The sequence below is a fragment of the Gymnoscopelus braueri genome (assembly GCF_963280865.1).
Source record: "Gymnoscopelus braueri genome assembly, chromosome: 6".
Classification (NCBI taxonomy): Eukaryota; Metazoa; Chordata; class Actinopteri; order Myctophiformes; family Myctophidae; genus Gymnoscopelus; species Gymnoscopelus braueri.
The window spans coordinates 11,265,991-11,289,990 of record NC_137607.1 but is presented as its reverse complement, the minus strand read 5'-3'; the positions used below and the strand labels follow the sequence as shown (position 1 = coordinate 11,289,990).

The 24,000-nt window shown below is 43.2% G+C and overlaps 3 protein-coding genes across 3 annotated transcripts in view; 1 reads left to right on the top strand and 2 right to left on the bottom strand.

Moving 5' to 3' along the window:
• LOC308086529 (uncharacterized protein) overlaps positions 1–24,000 on the bottom strand; it is a 280,681-nt gene that overhangs the window by 112,778 nt on the left and 143,903 nt on the right. The gene's annotated exons all lie outside the window — the stretch shown is intronic.
• On the bottom strand, positions 4,203–5,726 carry LOC308086789 (metal cation symporter ZIP14-like; the record flags this gene model as incomplete). Its single annotated transcript, XM_080430436.1, has 1 exon — positions 4,203–5,726. One exon carries the CDS (start codon positions 5,724–5,726, stop codon positions 4,203–4,205), a length of 1,524 nt encoding a protein of 507 aa, XP_080286562.1.
• Positions 9,869–10,834, top strand: LOC308086788 (ribose-phosphate pyrophosphokinase 1-like; the record flags this gene model as incomplete). The annotated part of the gene is made up of 1 exon (XM_080430435.1): positions 9,869–10,834. One exon carries the CDS (start codon positions 9,869–9,871, stop codon positions 10,832–10,834), a length of 966 nt encoding a protein of 321 aa, XP_080286561.1.

Sequence of the window (24,000 nt, the reverse complement as noted above, 5' to 3'; positions counted from 1 at the left end):
ATCCCTTAAATATCACTGGCTTCTTTCTAAACACTCTGAAAATCCATCTTTCAGGAGACCACAAGGGGAGGTAAACTCATTTTTCTCCCCTTTTTCTCCTTTGTACATTTAGTGTTGTATATTGGTTGATTATGTATTTTAGTTTTTTTTTATGATATGTTGATAGTATAAAGCGTCCGCTGTACCTCCTGAGCCACTGCCGCCCCTAATTTGTACAGAGGGTCCGCCCATTTGTACACTCTCAGAGTTATGGGGGTCCGTGGCTGTGGCCCAACTGGACGTCCTTCTAATAAAAAAAAAAGAGAACCAGTGACCTGCATACAGCAGGCTTTCTCAAAGTGGGTGCTGTGGCACCCAAGGGTGCCCTGACGTAAGTCCAGGGGATGCCGCAGAATCCTTTTGATAATGTTTGGAATGTATCAAGCTTAGACCCTAGTCTATACTTAGTGAAAGACTCGAGTTGCACTGTACTGTGTGATGTGTTCTTTTTCCATCTACACCAAATGATGTCTTTGCCAAAAAATTGCTGATCTACAAGCTCAAAACGTGTCGCAACATGTTTTGAGCTTGTAGATCGGCTATTTTTGGCGAACGTTCCCCTCAGAATAGGGATGTTCCTAATGCTCTCTCCCCCCAAAGAAAATCCAAAACCTATGTGTGTGTCTCAAAACAATTTGTTGTTAAGAAAATCAAACAAAGTTTACCCAAACAACTTGATAGAAAAAAACTCCAAAAGAAGTTTAAACCATAAAATTAAATGACAAAAAGGGAGACGACACACAGGATGATCGAACTTAACGTTATTTTATTTATAACTAAAAAAGACAGGAACTGTGCATAAAATAGTCAGTGGTATCAGTAGTGTAAAGCGTGTATGGCTGTGTGAACATGTATTGTACTGTATGTGCGAGTGCAAAAAGCAACTGAACTGAAACCAAACTAAATCAAGCAACGTTGCCTGTGTAGGAGAGAGAGAAGAACTATCCTCGGCCAACCTGATTTTATCCCCAAGGGAATGATTGGGACCAGGTGGCCCCAGCAAGCCGGCCCACTCCTCCTACACAGGAATAGAGAACACAATTAGAATCAAACCAACAAACACAACCCATCAGGGCCGGTGCTAGGCAATTTGGCGCCCTAGGCAATATTTTTCCTTTTTTTGTAAGTCGCTTTGGATAAAAGTGTCTGCTAAATGACTGTAATGTAATGTAATGTAATGTAATGGGTAATCACATGGGGTTCAAGTAGTAGAAGTTATTTTCAATCTGTCCAAATGGAAACGGATGTTCTCTCGCGTTGTCCTCGTGACATACTGTATCTTAGGGGGAAACATATGACATAAAAGTAAGGTGCTATAAAGTAACAATATCAATGTAATTCAGGGGTGCCGTGGATGAAAAAAAGTTATTTACAGGGGTGACCTGGGCCAAAAAAGTTTGGGAACCAGAGCCCTACAGAGTCGAAAGGAAAAGTAGGAGAAGGTTAGCCCATTCAATCCGGTAACGCATCTGATGTCATTTTAGATTTCTTTGGGCTATTCAAAAATAGCAGATCTACAAGCTCATAGCGCGGCACCGAGTGCCGCGCTATGAGCATGTAGATCTGCAATTTTTTTAAAGAAATCGTGAAAATGTGTGAAAATCTTTGAATATATACAGTATATATATTTTTAAAGGGAACATTTGTAACTCAAAACTTTGCTCCTGGGGGTCCCTGGAACAAAATATTTTGAGTTTGGAGGTCCACGGTCAAATACATATCATCTTGGGGGCCCTTGACATGAAAAAAGTGTGGGAACCACTGATATTATAGCAACATGCTTTTTTCAAAAATCTGTTGATTTAGAAGACATTAATTTGTAGAATCGGCACCAGGTCACAATTTTTCAAAAAGTAGCAGATATACAAGCTCATAGCACGGCACAAAGTAACGCGCCATGAGCTTGTATATCTGCTATTTTTGAATGTCCAAAGTATAAAACAATGGTTATAGCTACAATCTAAAATGACACATGCGTTCCCGGATTGAATGGGTTAAGGTAAAGACTTTGGAAAAGTTTCTTGCATGCATGAGGCCCATTGTATTCTTTTCCTTTGAAGTGAGAGAACAAAGCGCCTTCCCTTTTGTAACGGCAGAGCTCGGCGGCAGCTCAACCCCGCATGAGGTACCTGGGAGGGAGGCGGTCCCCATGGCAACGGCTAATGATGATGTAACAGCCTCGGCCAATTACGACGAGCTCATCGACCCGCCGATCTGTCGGACACGGAGAAAGAATGAGGTGTTGTGGGGAAAAAAAGAGAGGAAAGAAGTACATTCACTCAACTACTGTGCTTTATGCATTTTCCTTTTTCAGTAAGTTATTTCTACTCCACTACATCTCTGAGGTGAATATTCTATGTTTTATTCCCGCTTCGTCCGGGCTCAGTCGACCAAGGTCATGCGGTTCGATCCCTCCACCAACTCGGCTTGAGTGCGGCAAGTTGTGCGTTAAAGGGTTCACCCAAAAATGTATTTTTTTCTATGGATTAGTCACCCCATGGAGACTGGAATTCATGGATATTTTTTACGTTTTTGTCGCATTCCTAAGCCAATAATTTGATGACCAGCGGACCGGTAGACAGCGGTTCCGGTAGGAGACACAAAGGAGACTGTGTGTCTCCTACCGGAACCGCTGGCGGTCATCAAATTATTGGTTTAGGAATGCGACCAAAACTATCCATGAACTCAATAGAAAAAAAGTGAATTTGGGGGTGAACTATCCCTTTAAGAGCTGGGAGCTGATGGTAGGTGTGGCGCTCCACCTCAGCAATCCATCTCCCATGGGGTCTAGTACATTATGTGAAACGGGAATAGACCTTCCACCACCCAATAATTATATATTATGCTCATATTTAAAACATAATCATTACAGCCAAATAGGGTTTACATGGCTGAGAGACTTTCTTCAGTAGAGAGAGACTGCAGCGAAACCCTTAGATGTGTTCGTGCAGGCCGCTAGCTGTCTTTTTGGTCTCCTTTGTGCAACAGTAACCATGTGTGAAGAATGTTCATTCTGCTCTTAGCAGCACAGAGCCACTCATTCACCTCATACTGTAGAGCCTCTGGTCACAATACGCCCAACTCCAAGAACACAATTTCCTCAAACTTACCGCTATACACAGGTCAACTTCACAGTGGAATTCTCTGCCTAAAAAAACATCATATTATGCTGTCAATAACAATATTACTTGGGAAGAAGCGTACAAAAAAAATATCTTGCCATTGAAGTAACCTTTCATTTGAGTATATTTATTATACTTAAAGGCATATAGGGTGACAAACCGGGCCTTACAGAACATAGAGTGACAAACTGAGCCTTACAGAACATAGGGTGACAAACTGGGCCTTACAGAACATAGGGTGACAAACCAGGCAGTTTTTTGGGCATTGTTTGTGTGGAGGATGTAGGCTTGGATGTTGGGCTTATTTCCATTCAGTTTTCAAAGACCAAACTCTCAGAGTTAATTTAACACTGAGGATTAAACCATCTAGATTAGGGTCCCAAAGATTAAACAAATGTAAATATATCAAATGGGGAATTCGTGGCCAAATGCATATAAAGCTGGGGGTCTTTCAAATTAAAAAGTTTGAGAATTAAAGTGAATATTTCACTTTCCAACAAATTTTGGCTCATTTTAACGTCTACTCTGACTTTTGTGAGCAGTGAGCACCCCAGACAGTTTCTAAGTTGCTTGATTCAGTATTTAGATATTTGATATTCATTTTATCAGACACGCCCCCTTCCCATACAAACCCATTGTAACTTTAAACTCCATTTTAACCATGATGGATTCATTGAAAACACCCGTCCTTGGTTCAAATGACTGATATTGGCCTTCTAAGGCGTGAGGGGCCATGTTTTTTCAATTACTTTTTTCATTTTCTTTTAAATAATTTATTTGGAAAATGAAAAAAATGTAAGAAAATAAAAATATTAAATAAAATAAACGAAAAAAGTAATTGAAAAAACACAGCCCCGTCACGCATTAGAAGCTCAATATATCAGTCACCATAACCAAGATCGGCGGTGTGTCTGATAAAATGAATATCAAATCTATCTAAATACTGAATCAAGCAACTTAAAAACTGTCTGGGGTGCTCACCAGAGTAAACGTTAAGATGACCCCAAACATGTTTGAAAGTGAAATAACTCTTTAACTGCTCTAAAATATATTTGTGTTAATGCTTGTTTCTGTGTGTGCCAGCGCCCTCTCTAACTCCCCAGAGTAGGTGGTCAGAAGGAGCATGATAGCGAAGCCCGTCAGCAGGCCGGCGTTCTGGATGGCGAACGTCAGGAGGAAGCGCCGGCCGCCCGCCTCCTCCTCCTCGCGGCTGACCTCGTTCATCTCCGGGAACATGTCTGCCAGCGCGATGTAGAGGAACATGCCCCCCGCCAGGGAGAAGATCCACGTAGGCGAGATGCTGTTGCCGGCCAGGATGCCAAAGCATAGGCCCAGGTAGCAGCAGCAGGCGGACAGGAAGTTGAAGAACAGAGCCTGCCAGATGCTCATCCCGGCGTTCAGCAGGATGACGAAGTCGCCCAGCTCGTGGGGGAGCTCCTCGCACAGGATGGCCACGGAGGTGCTGACGCCGAGGGACTTGGAGGTGGTGAAAGAGGCGCCGATGGCCAGGCCGTCCACGAAGTTGTGCAGGCCGTCGCTCAGCGTGATCATCCAGGCCAGCGTGCCGATGTCCGAGAAGGCGGGCCCCTTCAGCCAGGAGCAGCCGCTGCTGCCGGCTTGGCCCAAACCCTCCGTGCCCTCTGGAACCTGGGACTCCTGCGCGAGGTTACCTTGGAGTCTTGCACAGGCATGGTTGAGCGTGAGCTCCTCCTCTCCTGCATCTCCTGCCTTGGCCAGGCCCATGCCCAGAACCACTGCCTCCTCCCCGTTCTGCTGAAGTCTCTTCATCACCACCCCTGCCTCCATGTCGACATTGGCTGTTGAGTTGCTCCGCTCGTCAGTGGTGTGTTGGCCGTGGCCGTTGTGTTTGTGCTTCAGAAGCACCTTGAGGATCTTCTCGGTGAAGAAGAACAGATAGAATCCTCCGAAGAGAGCGGCGGACTTGGGCGCATAAAAGTCCTTCATGGGGTTAAAACCGAAGGCCTCCGGGATGAGCTGAAACAGGGCGTTGGAGTACAGCGTGCCAATGGCCAGCGCTATGAAGTACAACAGCAGTCGCTTGTAGAAGGTTTTCGTCATGGACGGCACCACGCCGGCGCCCAGCAGCGAACACAACGAGATGACTGTCACACACAGGAACCCGTAACCCCACACCTCGCCATCCGAGGGCCTGGGAGGTTTGTGGGGGCTGGGCTCCTCCTGTACCTCCTCCGCCGCCTCCCCACAGGCCCTGGCGTCGAGTTGCTGCAGCATGGCGGGGCAGAGCTCCTGTAAGCCCTGGCCGTCCAGACGCATGTCCGCAGGCAGGCACTTGGAGCTGTTGACCTCGGGCCCTGTGGCCGGAGGTCTCCCGGTGTTGCTGCTGCAGTCAGCCTGGCTCAGGGTGAGAGAGGTCAGCAGCGAGCGGAGCTGGGGCATGGTGATGGTGCCGTTGTCGCCGTAGGTGGCCAGTAGGCCCTGGAGCGCCTCATGCTGGGCAGGGGACTGGATCTCTGCCTCCTGGCCCTGCACCACCCCACCAAAGAGGATCAGAACTAGAACGGCGAGGGCCAGCGTGAGGCTCATAGTAATTGTGGTGGCACCACGGCCATAACCAAACCGATAAATCATGGCTCCTCTGCTATTTGGAGAGGGCCTTTGTCTGGCAGGGCCCTGGTGAGGGTTCTTGCAGAGCACTCTGTGTCAGTCTGTGGATTGCTTGGCAGGGGGTCGATTGCTGATGCTGCTCTTGTCCTCGCTCCGTCATTTATTTCCACATCGGACACAATTCATAGAAATGTAAAAATTATCCATAGGAAATAACACGATATGGAGAGAGGTATTTATTCTCAGCAAACCCCTGATGCATTCAGTGTGTATATACTGAATACACAGTGATGTCAGCACTGTGATGTCAGTACCAGTTGCACCAGAGTACTTTGAGGCCAGTCCATGACGTAGGTGCGACACACCTACAGCACTTGGGAGATGTAACGACTTACGACCTAAAGTTGGAACTAGGGGATGAGGAGTGTATGTTACAAGAGTCGGGAGGGAAAAGGAAAAGGACGATCAAGATTGCATAAAACAAGGAGTTATTCATATAAACACAAACATGGACAACAAAACCACTAAAGAAATACACAGGAATAAATCAACACAGAACACAGACAACTTACCTAAGTTGGAGGGAGGTCAGGCTCTGGCAGGAGACATGAAGCTCAGACACAAATACTGAAACCATAACAGGAGAGTTTGGACAATATTATTTTCATATTCGGGGTATATCGGTCCAGACGGACAAACAACTTCAACTTCATTACAAACACTAGAGAAAGTGCTCCTCGGAGCACAGGTCTCCGCCAGGTCAGGTATGTTATTGTGGCCTCCTGGTGGCGCTATAATAGGCCAATGTGAAAAGGGTGCCATTTATTCTTAGGTCGTTCACGGCAATCGGACACTGCATTCATGATTTGAGGCATTTTGTTCCAAAATGTGTTTTGCTAAATTAGACCTGCTGGTGGCGCTATAACAGGCCAATGTGAAAAAGGGTGTCATTTCTTCCTTGGCCTAGTGGGAATGTGTTTGTGAAATTTCACGGAAATCGCAAGCTGCGTTCATGATTTGAGGCATTTTGTTCAAAACGGACCAATCCTGCAAATTTTGGAAGTGAACCTTAGCCAATGAGGATGGAATATGGGAAATCGGACAGATCCGTGTTGATCACATGACTATAGAGATACTGTGTACAGATTTGCATGACGTTTGGATAAAATCTGTAGGAGTAATGTAAAAAAAATGGTTTTGCACAAATCAGCCTCCAGGTGGCGCTATAACAGGCCCATGTGAAAAATTTGAGGCAGAGGTTCTGAATTGGCATCCAGGGAGTGTGTGTGCACAGTTTCGCAGCGACCGGGCTAACGGTGCCAGAGATTAGCTGCTAACACACAGACAGGAAGGACACACGGACACACACACACACGGACACACACACACACGGACACACGGACGGACGGAGGGTAAAACATACTCTCTCGCCATGCCTTCGGCCTGGCGGAGACAACAAGCTGATGACAAATCTGTCCGGATGGGCAGATCTAACCTTTCTCCAGAAGCTCACAACAGCTTCTAGATCAGCTATTTTCCTTATAGAGTATATAGGCCTTACTGTAAAGTGGCTAAGAAAATGTTCCCCAACCGAACTCTGGTCATGTGTCTGTCTCCTTACACACGCTGAAGCACACGACCAATATGAGATAATAATACTTATCATCATGAGTGTGTTTTAAAGGAGTCCCAAGAGACTTGTAACTGGGCCAACCCCCTGAAAAGCACAGAGTGCCGCGCTATGAGCTTGTAGATCAGATTTTTTTTTAAGTCGTGAAAATATGTGCAAATCTTTGAATATATAAATGTTCAACTCAAATCTTTGCTTCTGGGGGTCCCTGGAACAAAAAAAAATCAGATGGGGGTCTGCGACCAAATATGTCCTTGACATGAAAAAGTACGTTTTAAAAAAAAATGAGAAACTGTAAGGATTTTGAAGACAGTTGTAGAATCCCCCAGAAGCAACGATTTGAGTTAAAAATGTTTTTGTCCCGCCTCATTTTGAACCAGTTCAGAGTGTTTCCACTGAAAAGGAATTGGTTCAGTACTCTAACTCTTTTTGGAACTTGAACCAAAAATAATTGAATGTAGATCCAATATAAACAATGGCAAAAGCAAGCGAAAAATCATCATTTACAAAAAAGAAAAGACAAGGGAAAATGTAACTGCCAATTCAATTTCCCCCGTGAAATTGACACTTCGAACGGTCATATTCGACACATTGCTGGCCAGGCCTGGAATCGCTGTCCAGAAGCGACAATCTCACTGATATGCCCTATAGGTTTCATTTAGACACTTCAGCTCACGACTACTTTATTGCAATGATATTGCATTCAGTTTGGCGGTGTGACTCTGCTCATGTGATATTACAGATTACCTGCGCAAGCATGACAGCAGATCTGAAATCACAAACCCCCCAGAGCAGAGCATAAGATAAGCTACAGTTATTACATGAACATAACATTGAAGCTTCAATGCATAATTAAACTACCACATATCATAGTACAATCCATAGAACCACAGTACAATCCACAAAATCATCCTGTTAACAATATGAACTAAATGCCACAGGGAAGAGGCCGGGGACGTGGAGGGAATTTGAAAACTGACAGCTGTACGACCAGCTGAGACAGCGAAGCACGTAGAATGAACAGTGAACTGCGGGCTGCTTAAATGAAGCGCCAGAGATGCACTGGCGTGAGTGAGTTGGCTAGTAGCAAATGAGAATGACGTGAGGTTGAACGTACTGACTTGTGGGAGTACGTATGAATTAGCTTGTTAACGAATGAATGGGGGGGGGGGTCTGAGGAGAGTGAGCTAGTATGAAAACATCCTGCCTTCAGTGGTTACATGAACTATCACTACACTAAATTTAATGGAGATCTGGTTGTTCAGATCCTCCGATCCGACCGATATGCCCATATATGGGACCAAACGACTACTAAATCAGCTTGAGCATCAAAAGGAACAGCGACAGACAGACACATCCATGTCCATACATGGGCATACAAAGGACACTATACTTGGTCTACCAGCTTGAGACACGTTGTGAACTTATAAATTGGAAAAAAAATTGCCAATTGTTGACCTAGTAAAACATAGGGTTTAAGTGGTTAAAGAAGCCTTAAAGAACCATCAAAGAAAGACCGTTTCTGGTTCTTCAAAGAACTTTGACAAAACATTGTTCTCTAGAACCATATGAAGAACACAAAGGACCACTTAATAAAACTAGAGGTTCGGGCCACACCTACGTTGCACTGCCGATCCGACTGATATGCTCATATATGGATCTCTATATCTGTCAGTCCTTGTCCCTTTAAAAACAAATACAAATGGTGCATGTATATAGCGCTTTACATAGATTGTGCATTACATTCACCTATTCACACACACACATTCATACACCGAAACCATGCAAGGCATCAACCTGCTCATCGGGAGCAATTAGGGGTTCAGCGTCTTATTCAATGACACTTCGGCATTAACTCTGGGGGAGCCCGGGATCGAACGGGGAACCTTGCGGTTCCCATCCGGCCGCTCTACCCCTGAGCCACTGCCTCCCCTTTATACCCATTTATAGAAATCCCTGATGTCATCAGTGTATGCCCATATATGGGCGTGGCCCCTTTTGTGTTCATATATGGAGCTGACAGATTTATTAGCGCCTGATGCCATGACGACACATTGAGGTTACAACATACTCCACATTTGGGCGTAGCTGCATTGGGAACTCCTTATATGGTTATGGTTATGGCTGAGTCATGGTGACATGAGCGTGACATCAGAGGTCCGCCCGCGTTGCGTGTGACGTCAGAACGGTAATCTGGTCAGCCTATATAAGCTGCTCTAAACATTGGAGGGAAGTTTGAGAGATTGCCCGACAGGTCATATAGATGACGAAAGGTGTTGAGAGAGAGTTTGAAATAGAAACCGGAGGATTGAATCATTCCCAATCAAACGATTGAGAAATTCAGAGTCCAGAGGGAGAGAAGACCAGGCAGAAGAGAATAGAGGGAGAGAGAGAAAAGAGAAAGAGACGGAAGATTCTGACTTTTTGATTGATGTTACCAGGGAGCAGAGGCTATATGGACATGGATAATGTAGTTTCCATGTGCAGGAACATGGGTATTACATCAAACGAAAACATCAAAGTGTTCAGCGGCAGCTCCAACCTCGCCCTCTCACAGAAGATTGCTGGTCATTTGAACGTTGAGCTGGGGAAGGTGAAGTTCACCACCTTCAGCAATAAGGAGATACGTGTGGACATTGAGGAGGATGTCAGGGGGAAGGATGTCTTCGTTGTCCAAAGTGGTTGTGGAGAGATCAACAACATCTTGATGGAGCTTGTGATGATGATCAATGCCTGCAAGATGGCTTCGGCAGCACGAGTGACCGCAGTCCTCCCTTTGTTCCCGTATGCGAGACAGGACAAGCAGGAGGGTCGCACCTGCATCTCAGCAAAGGTTGTAGCCAACATGGTTTCTGAGGCCGGAGCCGATCACGCCATCACGGTGGATCTCCATTCGGCCCAGATACAAGGGTTCTTTAAAATTCCTGTGGAAAACGTCTCCGCCGAGACAGCCGTGCTGGAATGGATTGAGGAGAACTTCAGCGACATGACAAACTGCATCATAGTGTCTCCGGATGCCGGGGGTGTCAAGCGGGCTAAAGCCATCGCTAACAGGCTAGACATGGACGTCGCTCTCATACACAAAGTGAGGAAGAGGCACAACGAGGTGGACCGCATGGATCTATTCGGAAATGTGAAAGGCCGGGTTGCCATCCTGGTCGATGACATGGCCGATACCTGTAGCACACTCTACCAGGCAGCAGAAAAGCTAAAGACAGCCGGTGCCACCAAGGTGTATGCCATCCTCACCCACGGGATTCTCAGTGGTGACGCCATTGCTCGCATCAACGATGGCCGCTTTGAAGCTTTTGTCGTCACCAACACCATCCCTCAGCAGGAGAACGTGGAAAAGTGTCCAAAGCTCCAGGTTCTCGACATCTCCGGCACCCTAGCAGAAGCCATTCGCCGAACACACAGCGGAGAAGCTTTGCCCTCTCTCAACCAGGTCCCCAAGTAACATCTTCAAACTGCTGATTACCACCATATCAACCTATTAGACCTGTACACTTTTGTTGACCGGGGTCTCTCAACTCACTTCCCCGTTTTTTTTCCCCCTGTTGCAACGTGTGAGATTGTAGAATGGCTATTTTCGCCACTTCGCCTATTAATAATTACGTTGACCACAGTTGAAAAATGGGCATACAAACATGATGATTCCTTTGGGGGTGAATGTGTTTTTTAAAGTGAGATAATTGTGTTTTTAGTAACAACAGTAGCCTCTATGTGTCTCTCTCCATACACCCTTTATCTGTCCTTTGTCCCCTCCCCCCAGAACTGAAAGAGCACTTTTTTTTTCTTTGAAAGGAAGGTGTTTATTTGTCCAACAACCTACGTGCCTGAATTTACCAGAGAAAAGGGTAAAAGTCACACATTTGCTCATAGATATCCAAGAAATGTTGTTGACTACTAGCTTTGATACACAGGTAAAGCAAGAAATGCCTCACAGATTGATCACCGTCAATCTGTGAGTCTGGGTCTGTATGTTATTGGTAGAATGAGAGGGAACTCTTTTGGCCAGTACACCAAACTCCTTCCATGTATCGTCAGATGTCTCACTGTACTGTAACCATGCTCTCGTCTCTGGCCCTATGTTGAAGAGGCCGGCCCTCTGAAGGTGCTCTGTATAGGGGGTAGTCTGCAGTCTGCTTCAGGCAGCCAGCTATGATCCGGAGGGAGTTGTTGATGTGTGGGCTTCTGCTCCAGACTGGGGTGCAGTATTCAGCTACAGAGAAGACCAGGCCTTGTGTGGATGTTAACATCTTGGCGGAGGTAGGCTACCGTCTATGTCATGGCTGAGGCCATCTTACATCCATGTTGGTTGTCTCAGCATGATGGCCAGGACATCTGTGTATTTTCTAGATTGTATATTCGGTAGGTCGTAGATGTGTGGGACATAGTTCCTGAGTCTTTTGAGCCTGCTGAACTGGCCTGTTCCCGCAGTATAGCTGTGGATCCATCACTAGGATCTATGGGCCTTGGGGTCTTCTGCAGGTTTGTTCGGCTTCAGCAGGGTGAACAGCGTCAGGTCTTTGGGAACATAGATCTCCAGAAGCACAACAAGAAGATCGAGCGATAGCCAAAAATATGTTTCTGTTCTCTGATGGATGACGAACTCTGGCCTTACCCGGTTTGAGTTAGGTGATGGTTTGAGTTCACCTGCCGCGAAGGCTGGCCACCGTGGAGAGGGACGACATCTGGCGGGGGCAAAGGAGTGATGATGCATCAGCACTGATGGTGTGTCCTTGTAAACATTGACGACCATTGTTTGCTCGATCCTCCTGGTGACCAGCTCACTCCATTCCAGAGCCTGGCGAGATTGACCCATAGCTGTCCAGCCCAGCTCAGACCTGACAAATGTTGCCATTCTGTGCTGTTTGCTGTGGATGGACCCAGCGAGGAGGAACCCCGACAGCTTAAGGCTGTCATCGGGTGTAGGCTATAGTGTGTCTCTTGTAGGAGGACGACTGCTGCCTTGTTGACTTCGGCAAGGTGATGATGTAGGACCTTCAGCTTGGCGGTGGTGAGGCCCTCAATGTCAAGCTGCTGCACTGACGGGCCCTGGCCCTCGATTGTGTGGCATTACTACATTAGTTTTGCACCAGCTCTACTCTGTGGGGAAGGCCGACACGTTTTCTGCTGCAGAACACTGTTGATTATGTAAGCAATGAAGCATGGACCCATTCTTTCAGGGCATTCACATTAGAGCTAGACTGATGCCAGATGTTGAGGTCTGAGAAAGTCGTGGACCACCGATTACCGATGTCTGGATCGATATTTAGTAAACAAGAATAAAACATAAAAAGGAGAAGATATTTTGAAATCGATTTCAAAAGCTTAGATTTGATTAGTTTGTATTTGAGAATGTTTAACTTATTAGATGTTTAGGCTGATGTGCAACTTTCACACCTAGATAATCCAGTTTCAAGTGGTCACTGACGTCTGGGGTTTGGACAGAAATGTTTTGCACCTGTTAACATTGCGTCATGAAGTCCCACCCCTCCACCATAAGCCAAATTGTATATATAACGGATTAAGGATAAGCAAACAAATTAAAATAAACACAAATAACATTTTTATATTTACACAATATACTTACAGTAACAATTCAGTTGGGCCCAAAACAGCATGGAAGAATATCATAAAGCAATGTGATGTCATTGAAGGGACATACTGTTTAGAGATCTCCATATCCATATGGGCATAAAAGTGACACAGGCAGGCAGACTGATACAGAGATCTCAATATATGGACATAAAAGGGCCACAAACAGACAACGGGTACAACAGAGTATTGTTTATACGTTGTCTCCCCGGTATTTTAAAGAATGGTCTTACAACCAGGCAAATAATTAGCCTCTTGAAAATAATGTACTTTTACACAATCAGTCTGGTTTTAGGCCATCATATTCTACTGACATGTCCCTGACCGGGAACGCATCTGTGTCATTTTAGATTTCTTTGGGCTATTTGAAAATTGCAGATATACAAGCTCATAGCGCTATGAGCTTGTAGATCTGCTATTTTTGAAAAATCTTGAAAAAGCAAGAAAACGTTTGAGAACCACTGATATTATAGCAACATAAGTTTTTTCAAAAAGACTGTTAGGATTTAGAAGACATTTGTAGAAACATTTTCATGTCAAGGACCCCCAAAATGATTTGGCCGCGGACCCCCCCCATCTCAAAATATTTTGTTCCAGGGACTCCCAAAAGCAAAGATTTGAGTTAAAAATGTTCACTTTAATAACGCAGATCTACAAGCTCATAGCGAGGCTCAGAGTGCTATTTTGAATAGCCAAAGAAATCTAAAATGACACAGATGCGTTCCTGGATTGAACGGGTTAATACACATCATATCAAAATGATGAGGGCTAATTACTGTGGAATGTTCTAGTGGTGACTTGGTTCCTCTGACACGGAGACACAGTCAAGCAGATGTTTCAAAAGCATTTATTGTAGAGAGTAAGATGGTACAAAGCCAGAGCAGATGGAACTGCTGTCATATTTATTGTAGAGCAGTGGTTTTCAACCCTTTTCATATCAAGGTCCATTATCTATTCAGCATTTGAGCCAGGGAACCACCGTTTGATGAGATTTAGACTTTCAGACCCAAAACTTCTGTTATTGTTGGGTAAGATTTTGTCCACAATGGACTCTTCGCTAAGCCCCTCCCCAAACCGGTTTAGTCCAATCCTACGTTAGCAACGGTCACGAAGCTAGGAGAGCCTGGCAAGCTTTCTCTACCAGAGCAAAATGCAGAGGCGGTGTGTATACAGGACTTGCAACTCAGATGAAAGTTATCCACAACATTTTTCGCCTTTCCGAAACCAAAAACAGAACTGGAGGGATGTAAAATATGGATTAAACAGTGTGGAAGACCTCACTCAAAGCTTAATCCATCGAAGATAACCAAGAACTACCATGTTTGTTCCAAGGTAAGACGCTAACACACACACACACACACACACACACACACACACACACACACACACACACACACACACACACACCAACAACACAACAACGACATATGTCACTACAACACTAGCCACAACGTTCTCGCTTTATGTACACATTGTTTCGTCTACTTTTCATTGTTCACTATACATTTGCCTCTTTGGAGCATATTTATTTTCGTCCAACAAAATTTTGCCACAGTAGCGACCACACCGGAAGGGGAAACCCTTTAGCACACTGTTTAACGTTAGCCAAAAATGGCTAATAGTAGCCTACTTATACATTATGTCTTTGCAGTCACTGCGATAATGTCCCTATTCCCACCACAGTCACATTATATGTCCGTCATTTTCGCGTACATCCCAAACAAAACATTATTACCCACGCTAATCGTCTTAACGTCTTTAAACAACAATTCTGCGCGACCAAAAGTCAGGTTGCCAGATTCTGCACGAGAAACAAGCAACCAGGTCTACGAAAAGAAGCCCAAAAAAAGGATTTGTTCGCCTTTTAAACACATATTGGCTATTTTAAAATAGCCGATCTACAAGCTCACAACGCCTCACAATAAGCAACTGCACTTCAAATTATCAACCACCTTATGCTCTTACAATGACTGTTTAGAACGTGAGATTTCCAACCTCACGTGGTCTATCCAAACGAGCCCAAAAGAAGCGACCAAATAAGCCCAAAATCGCCTATAAAATAAGCAGCCCTGGCAACGCAGGCTAAGCCAATCAGGTGCAAGTGCGGATTGAATATTTGTTCTCTGGGCCACTCACACACCTACCCTGTGTGTCTACAAACAGTTGGAAACACGATCGTAAGGGATGTACATTTTCTGTGGCGAGCTGAAAAAGTAAGTGAACCGTCCAATTTTGACGATAAATGGCGTGTTTACACTGGGCTGCATGAGAAGGACCAATCGGAATGTTTGTTGTCTGGGCGACGTGCACGGACAGCCTGTCTGTTTACTAACGATTGGACTTGCGATCATAATGAATATAATTGTTTTGTGACCTGTTGAAAGTTAAAAAAAGAATACGAAAATTATGAATATAATTGTTTTGTGACCTGTTGAAAGTTTAAAAAAAAAATCAAAATTTGCTGGCAGTGGGCAAACACAGCCAGAAATAAATCTGGCAGTGAATGAGTTTACAGCATCAAAAGGTATGCGCTGTAGGTGGTAGTCATTTTTACACATAACATAGAAGTCACACCATGGCATGCTGCCCCATCATTTAGAAGTGATGTGTGACTCTCCTTGAGCTTGTAGCTGCCATCTGCCTGCCTCTTGAGATATACACACTGTTGGATGGTGTCTTTTGATGGGCACTTGATCTCTAAAAGTCCATAGCTTGTACTGTCACCCTCACCCCTCTCAATGACGGGAATAACCTTCCACTTCAAGGTGTGGAGCGTGAGGATTTACCACAAAGTCACATGGCAAAACTCGATTGCCTGTGACCTCACAGTACTGCAATGCTGCAGTGGACTCAAGGTCTATCCCTCTTTTCATTGCCTTGGTCTGTCTTTTGCACTGGGGTCTTGATACTTGTAGCAAGACTCTCATGGTTGGCTCTCCTGGAGCATATCCTATGAAAGGAGCTTGATGTAAGTCGGGGAGACCGTGCAAGACTCCAAAGGTCTGTGTTCTGTTGTCTGGTGTCACGTTCTAGAGCTATTGACAATGTAATGCTCATGTTACTGTAACAATTTAAGTTATTGTTATTCAGCACAGTACAGACATCTGGGACATCCAGGAAATCGCCAGGCTGGTTTGCAGGTGGTATTGGTTCAGCTGTGCAGATGAGAGGAAGCTGTAATAAGGAAGACACATTCAATAATTGATTAAATGTTCTTTTTTTTTGTCATTTTTACTATTACAGAGGCACATCATCTCACATGCAACCATGAAGAGGAACTGAAAACTCTAAAGGACAGATTGGCACAACAGACGCAGGAGATGGTGAAGCTGAACATGGCACTGGATGCGAAAGACGGCCAACTCCAGCTGCTTAGAGAAGAACTTCACGCATGCACAACCAGTCCAGAGAGTTAAAATGAAAGTTCTGTCCCAGATTATTTCCATTACAACACTGGCTTCACATATGATCAGTTCAACGACTTGTGTGAATTTTTCAAATTGCCAAATAATCCAGATGCCCCACAAAAACATAGATTCCTCTCACATACATAAAGATAGACAAGAAAATCCAAGAAATGCCCTTGTGTAGTCAGTTTTTACTCACACTAATACAATTCAGACATTTTAACCACAAAGATTTAGCATTTAGATTTCACATTCCTTTACAGAGTGTCAGCACACTGATGAACTCCTGGATAGACTACATGTATGACAGACTTGGCCAACTGGCCATTTGGCCACATAGAGATGTGATTTCACAGAACATGCCAGCTAACTTTAAAGAGGACTTCCCAAACACTTTTGCAATACTGGACTGTACAGAACTAAAGATAGAGAAGCCTACTTCATTAGTCTTGCAGAGTCAGACGTATTCCACTTACAAGTCTGTCAACACACTCAAGTCTCTAGTTGTCTGTGACCCACGAGGTGCTGTTATCTTTGTGTCTGCCCTCTATACTGGATCCATCTCGGACAAAGAGATCTTTTATCAGTGTAATGTCATGGAGAAACTGCAGGGTTTGATTCGGTGTGGCTGCCTTAATGTAGGAGATGGTTTAATGACTGACAAGGGTTTTCTTATTGAAAAAGAAGTGGAAGATATTGGTCTGAAATGTAACATTCCACCTTTTTCCAGGTCCAACCGTCAGATGCCACATGCAGATGTTGAGATGACAAAATTGCTAAGCACAGAGTTCATGTGGAAAGAGCAAAATAAAAAACGTTAAGATTATTTCTGGTAAGATCCCAAATACTTGTCTTGGTAACATTAATCAGATATGGTATGTGGTTAGCATGCTGTCCAACTTCCAACCACACATCATCAAAGATGAGTGATGTAACTCCTTGACTTTGAAAATGTTTTGCTTTTCCTCAATGTGATTCCGGATTTTTTTTTGTCTTGTTTGAATAAAGGGTTGATGGTACAACCATGTGTTAAATACTATTAGAGATTACTTGTACTTAATGTTCTAAGTGGAATGAAATTTGTATACTCAAAATACTCTCAGTTCAGGCAAGTGCTTTTCATTTACCTGATGGCTCAAACCACTTCCATGGGGGTATTTGCGTCCTCCTACAGCTACCTCGACAGGGGGTCTGTTGGCCAAATAGCTGATGGGTGCTCCTGTCTGTTGCTGCAGCAGGATCAAGTCCTCCTCTGTTATGGAGTTGCTCCTCATCCTAGCAAAACAAAAAACAGAGTGTACTGCTATGAATGATCCCATATGAACTTGGTTGTTAACAAATATCTTTATGTTACTGTATGTGTGGACCTCAAAGATGCTGATAATATGCATCAGCCAATGTTTTCTTAAGAAATAAACTTAAATCAAAAGCAATCTTTCATGAGGCGTGGCCGCTTATTGTGAGTTAACCTGGTTTGTAAATAAAGTCTGAATACCCCTGCCCCCCGTTCAGCTTGAATTTACCTTTTCCCTGTGTAGTGACAGTCAACAGGTCTCTTTTTTTTGGCTTTTGCGACCACCACGGATGATATGGGCACCGGGTTTATTTCGGGTCCTCTGGGTTTGTGCCATTGTTGTGGCAAACTAGTGCGAGATCTTATTGGGCTTTCCAGTTGTGCTTTCATGACATCCAGAGTGTGAATCAAACCCACGATATGTGGGAACAATATCCAGGTGTGCTAAAAACAAATGGAAAACAGGATGATTTAGCAATGGGCTAATACACATTAGATACCGAAAACTATGGGAAGTCATAACTGAACCTTAGCTTAAAATAAAACAACATATTGACTTACCTTGCAATGCAAGAACATTGTTGATCCTTTATATGTAATTTGAAATGACCTCCTTAGGAATGTCTTTCACTGAAATAGTCACAAACGACAACTCCATGATGACAAAATAACAATTCTTCTACATTCTCTAATTGTGTAGACTTCTAGTAAATTAAGTAATGCAGATGTTTAACTATAATTTAACTCTTAAGAGTGTAAAATGAAACCAAATGTCCATTTGGTTTAATTTTACACTCCCATGAGTTAAATATCTACCTAATAAGGGTCCTTTTGGTTACCAACTCTCCATCATTTAGCTGGGGACAACCTGTAACCCCCTCAACGACCACTGGTCGTCCCCGGACCAGTGGTTGAGAAGCACTGTTGTAGAGAGTATAAGATGGTACAACGGCTTTGGAGGATCCCTCTTTAAAGCTGCACTCTGTAACTTTCCCTTCTACCCCGGGGTTGAACTTGACATTTTTACCAATAAAAATAATAGGGCCTACCTGCTTGCTCAGGGGATTTTATCTTGACCATCAGGTCAACATTCCTGTCAGATCCTCTGTCTAGGTGAGACATGACCTTTGTCATGATCTAAATGTCTCAATAGAAGAGCAGGGAGACATAAATACAACCACCCACATTGTATTACATTTAATGATATTGTATTAACGTACTCTTCCATACATATTGTAGTACTGCGCTGTAAGTGATATAGTATTAACATACTCTACCGTACAGATTGGATAAAATTGCATTTAATTCATTAAAAAGTTACATAGAGGCTTTAAGACAACTACTGTAGCAGTGAGCTGATGGTGTTCAGCTGCACTGCCTTAGAGCAGTGTTTCTCAAACACTGGCTTGGTTCATGGGCCATTTTTTGGGGTTATGCATAAATATGTTTTAGGTTTTTCTTCGTTTTTTACGTATCCTACAAAATGGTTTCATAAAAGCAAGACATTTTTCAAAATCATTTCAGAAAAATTCTAAATGAATGAATACACAAAAAAATGTATCAAACAAACGTTTAAGAAATTGTGAAAAAAGCAGATGTACAAGTGTCAGGTGATTTTCAATTTTCTTTTATTTTCAGTTTTTTTAATGAAATATATTTACAATAACTTGCAAATGTTCCCCCCAAAATAGGGATGCTGGGATTCAAGTGTCATTAAAACAAAGTCCTACTGTACCTGAGCTCCACAGCAAGAAGAAGAGTATCCATATTGTTTCCATATCTGTGTGCAGGACAACTAGCAGGACAGCTGCATGGTTGTGGTGCTGTTATCCAGACTGTAGTCTTCACTGAACAAGCCTATCTGTCTTATAGCTCTTTACTTTTGGCATGTTTTACCACATTGTTTTTCTTGGTAGTTTTGCAGCATGTGAAACAAACAAGAGACGTGCAGCGCTCTGAATAGCTAACCACAAGAGTGAGGGGATAGGAAACATTGTTGCAGCTGCATTTTGTTGAACATAAGGAAATGTATTAGAACGTAATTTATGTTGAACAGCTCACTTTAGGATATAGGCTTGAAATTATATTATCGCCTAAAGAAGGATGATATTGACTGGTTGAAATTACTGCTGAGGTGCACTCGAAGGCTTGCAGCAGGCAGAGGCCTGTTGTGGTTTTGCATTTCCTGTATGTGCACTGCACCCGCTGTGTACGTGACATACAGCCTGTAATTATGACTGATCAGTGAGATAACTTGATGAAAAAGGTGCCAAGTAAGGTTCTTTTGTGTGTGTGTGGGTGGGTGGCTGTTGAAAAAGCCACAAAAAGCCACATACAGACACACTGACTTCTTGACCTTTTGAAGAATCACCTTGGCGTGCACGCTTACATGCACACACACTCATGTCTGGGGAACTTCCTTAACACCGTACTACCGTATATAAGGGCTCTCATGAGAGTATCGAAGAGGCTTTTTGGGGTTTTGGACACGAAAAGGCTGTAACTCGTGTCGACCGTTCATGGCACCAGGTTGGGTTTGAGCTACTTCATCAGTCCACACATGGGAATCCGGCACTAAAACTCCCACCTGGGTAGGTTTAGTATTTGTACATTTTTGGAACTACCAAATTTAGACTGGCCTGTGTTCAAGGCTGAATTAGATTTAAATGGAACCTCCTTTTTTTTTTTATCTAAAGGACCCGCTTAAATTATGGCATTTGTAAATCTGACCAGACGGACATGAAACCTTCCTAGAATTTATTTCTATTTGTATTTTGCATTTGTATTTTGTATTGTTAAATACACATTTGTGATCCCACTATGAACTGTGCAAATAAAGGGAAGCTTTTAAACTCGCCCTCGGTGAGTATCGGAATTCCACACTACGGCTGTTACATTTACTGACACAATACACACTCCATACAGGTAGAGATTTGTAGCTGATGAAACGATGCTGGATGCTGTAAGTGTATAATATTTGCACTTTGGCTCTCTTTTCTGTGTGATTAGACTTAGGACCGACAGAGCTCCAGGTTGTAGGCATAGGATGAGAGCTGGTTAAAAGCGTCTTTTAATTCTTCGGAACGAGTCCGAATTTTGCGTATCTTCGCATATTCGCCGGTGTGTAACCGCCTTTAGACCAAAAATTTGCCCTAAATTCCCTGAAGGCCACGGGCCTGCTAGCCGTAAATTCCCTGAAGGCCACGGGCCTGCTAACAGGGCCGAGTTTGCTCTGAAATCACGATGGCGGGGAACATGTTGTTTCTCCGTTGCCACGGGTAAATGCAGTTTTTATAATTGCCGCTTCTGTGCATAACCCGTTCAAAAGGTCCCTGGGGATCGGAGATCTCCTTTCTGTAACCACACCGCTCCAAGGTTTGGACGGTTCTAACATTTTCAAATGAACCCTAATAGCTGAGAGGATTCATAAAGATTCTGCACTTGGTGACTAGTTTTAGATTTTTGCCATGGTGTTAGGTATGGGCATAAGGTTTTCAAAAAACATCACAAACAAGTTGTGCTGGCCCCCTAGGGGTCGGTTTGTGATAACTCCAATATTAGATAGGTCAGTATATGGTTGAAACCCCATTTAATTGATAGAACATTATTTGTAAATGGATTCTGTTACTATTGTGAACGTTAAATAGCATACTAAAATTCTAGGAAAACCTAACTTCTGGAAAGGCAGCATTTTCAAGATGGAGTCCGTAATGGCTGCCAGGAGCTAAAAAATGTCTATTTCTCAATTCCATTGAATTCCAAACTAGAAAGGTGTTTTTTGTGTCTAACCCAAGGTTTTAGGGCTCAATGAATGTGACTGAATGAGTCAAATCACCATCAGTTAATTATGTATTGCCAAATTCAAGATGGCGTACCAAGGCGATGCCCCATTCTACTAAATTATGCTAAGACTACAAGTTACCCTGTTTATTTTTAATTGAAAACAATTGAACAATTAACAATTCAATGTATGTCAAGTATTAAAGTGGTAAACATTTGGAAACATATACTGTAACTATTACTTACTTAATAACTTATAATAACCACAACGTACTCCAGTAAGCCAAGTTTACCAGCCCAGTATAGGCACTTGTTGTGTTATGCAGTCACTATTCATCATCATCTTTAACTTTTACAAGAGCAGTGGATTTTCTTGCAGGCAGTGGAGCAGTTACAATGAATGACTTTCAAGAGACTGCAGCATTCATTCTTAACATACATTAAGTGGGACAAATCGATTATCCTGCAGGTTCCACCCCTAACTCTCAGATGGTTCTGATGAGTATGAGTATCTAGTGGATAACTGTCTTGCTCATTGACACCTCGACACATACCCAGGGCTGGGAATTGAACCTGGGACCTCCTGTTTCCCGGATGGCCTCTCTAACTATTCAACTATGGTTGCACTAAAGACTGGACAGTCTCCTTCTATGAGCTTATAAGGCAGTATTTTTGCCAATGCTGAAAGCACTACATTTCACTGAACAGTGAATCAGAATCAGAATCAGAATCAGTTTTATTGTCACATCACAGGTTTACAAGGTAAAAAAGTGGGTGAAATTCTTTTTTGTACATCGTTCCCATCGCAACGTTAGTTTCCATAGAAAGAAGAGGGGGGGGGAGAAGAAGAGGGTGGGGGGTAAGTGGGAAGGAGATCAAAACAAGAGAGCAACAGAAGGCCAGACAAGTTATCTACATATTTACAAATTACCTGAGATAATAAAAACAAAAAAAAAACTAAACAAAACTAAACTAAGGTGCCTGAGCATAGCAGCAATGTATTGTATACTGTGCATGTTATACTTATACTGTGCATGATAGACAATGGACGTTAAGGTGCTTAGAGGAAAAGGAGCACAATAAAAAAAAGTCAGTGCGTTATACAAGGGATTAAGGTGCAAAAGGTCAGTGCGTGTCCACCTAGAGTGGACTGACCCTAGTATAATCCGCAAGTAGCTCCATGAGAGAGTGCAACAAAAAGTCATTTGTACCTGGTGTAGTCCACAGGTGTGTCCGAGGGGGGGCTAAAGTCCAAGTCATTGTCCCTGGTATAATCCAGTGAGATGTAACGCTTTCTAATATGCATGTGATTAGTCTAGACTTCATGTGAAAACAATAGACGAATCAAGAAGAATCCAGAAGGCTTTATTTGTTAATAATCATAAAAGCACAAGAAGCTAAACGCAATTTTATGTGATCCACAAAGTACTATGCTACGACGACATCCACACACACCCACCACACAACCAACCAACCACACACAGACGCACGCACGCACGCACGCACGCACGCACGCACGCACGCACGCACGCACACACACACACACACACACACACACACACACACAGGGACAAAGACAACTGGAAACACATGTTCAAATAATATCATCACCATACAATAGTCACATGACAGCAACAGCACATAGAAATATAGAATATTGCTGTTGTCGGGTAGAGACCTTGTGTCTCGATATTTCAACATTTTACTTTTTGATTTGTTCTTGAAAATTAATGCCCTACTTTATCAAACAAGAAGTCCCACAAAAGTGGTGAAAATAGCCGATCTACAAGCTCAGAACGTGTCACGATGTGACACGAGCTTGAACATCGGTTATTTTTACACCTTTAAAATGTTAAAATAATAATAAAAAAGGAACTGTTTTGGACATGCAAGGTTTCCACCTGACAGCAACGATATACAACATACACATTGCTTCTTAACTGAGCTTATATTATCATCTAAAAACATAACAATATAAAAATACATTATGCTTTGATCAACAGGTACAAGTAACATCATAGAGATAAGAACATAATATACAAACTGCTTCTTAAAGCTGTAATCCATAACTTATTGTAATTAACAAAGGTTTTATTTTAACCAATCTGTATGGTATTGTATGTTAATACAATATAACACATCTGTGGTGGTTGGAGATGGTCTCCTTACTCCCTACTCCTTCAGTTTGAATCCTGAGTAGTTACATAAAACATTTGGATTGCAGCTTTAACAGAGCTCACAGATCATGTAAAAAAAGTAGCAATACAAAAATCAATATGGTTTATTGCTCATAACAAAGCTTATGGTTGTTATAAATGTGAACAGAACATAATATAATAGCCCTAAGGGGTGCCCCTAAGTGAGGCGCTAGACAAGCGAGTGGCCGCACCGAACACTGTGAATCCCCCCTAGTATCAAGTTCCCCCCATACTAGGGCTGGGCATTTAACAGAGAATATTTAGGAAGTGATATTTAAAACCTATAACCGACTTCATCCTGCCGATGAATTTTAGTTGAATAATCAAAAAAGCAACCACATCG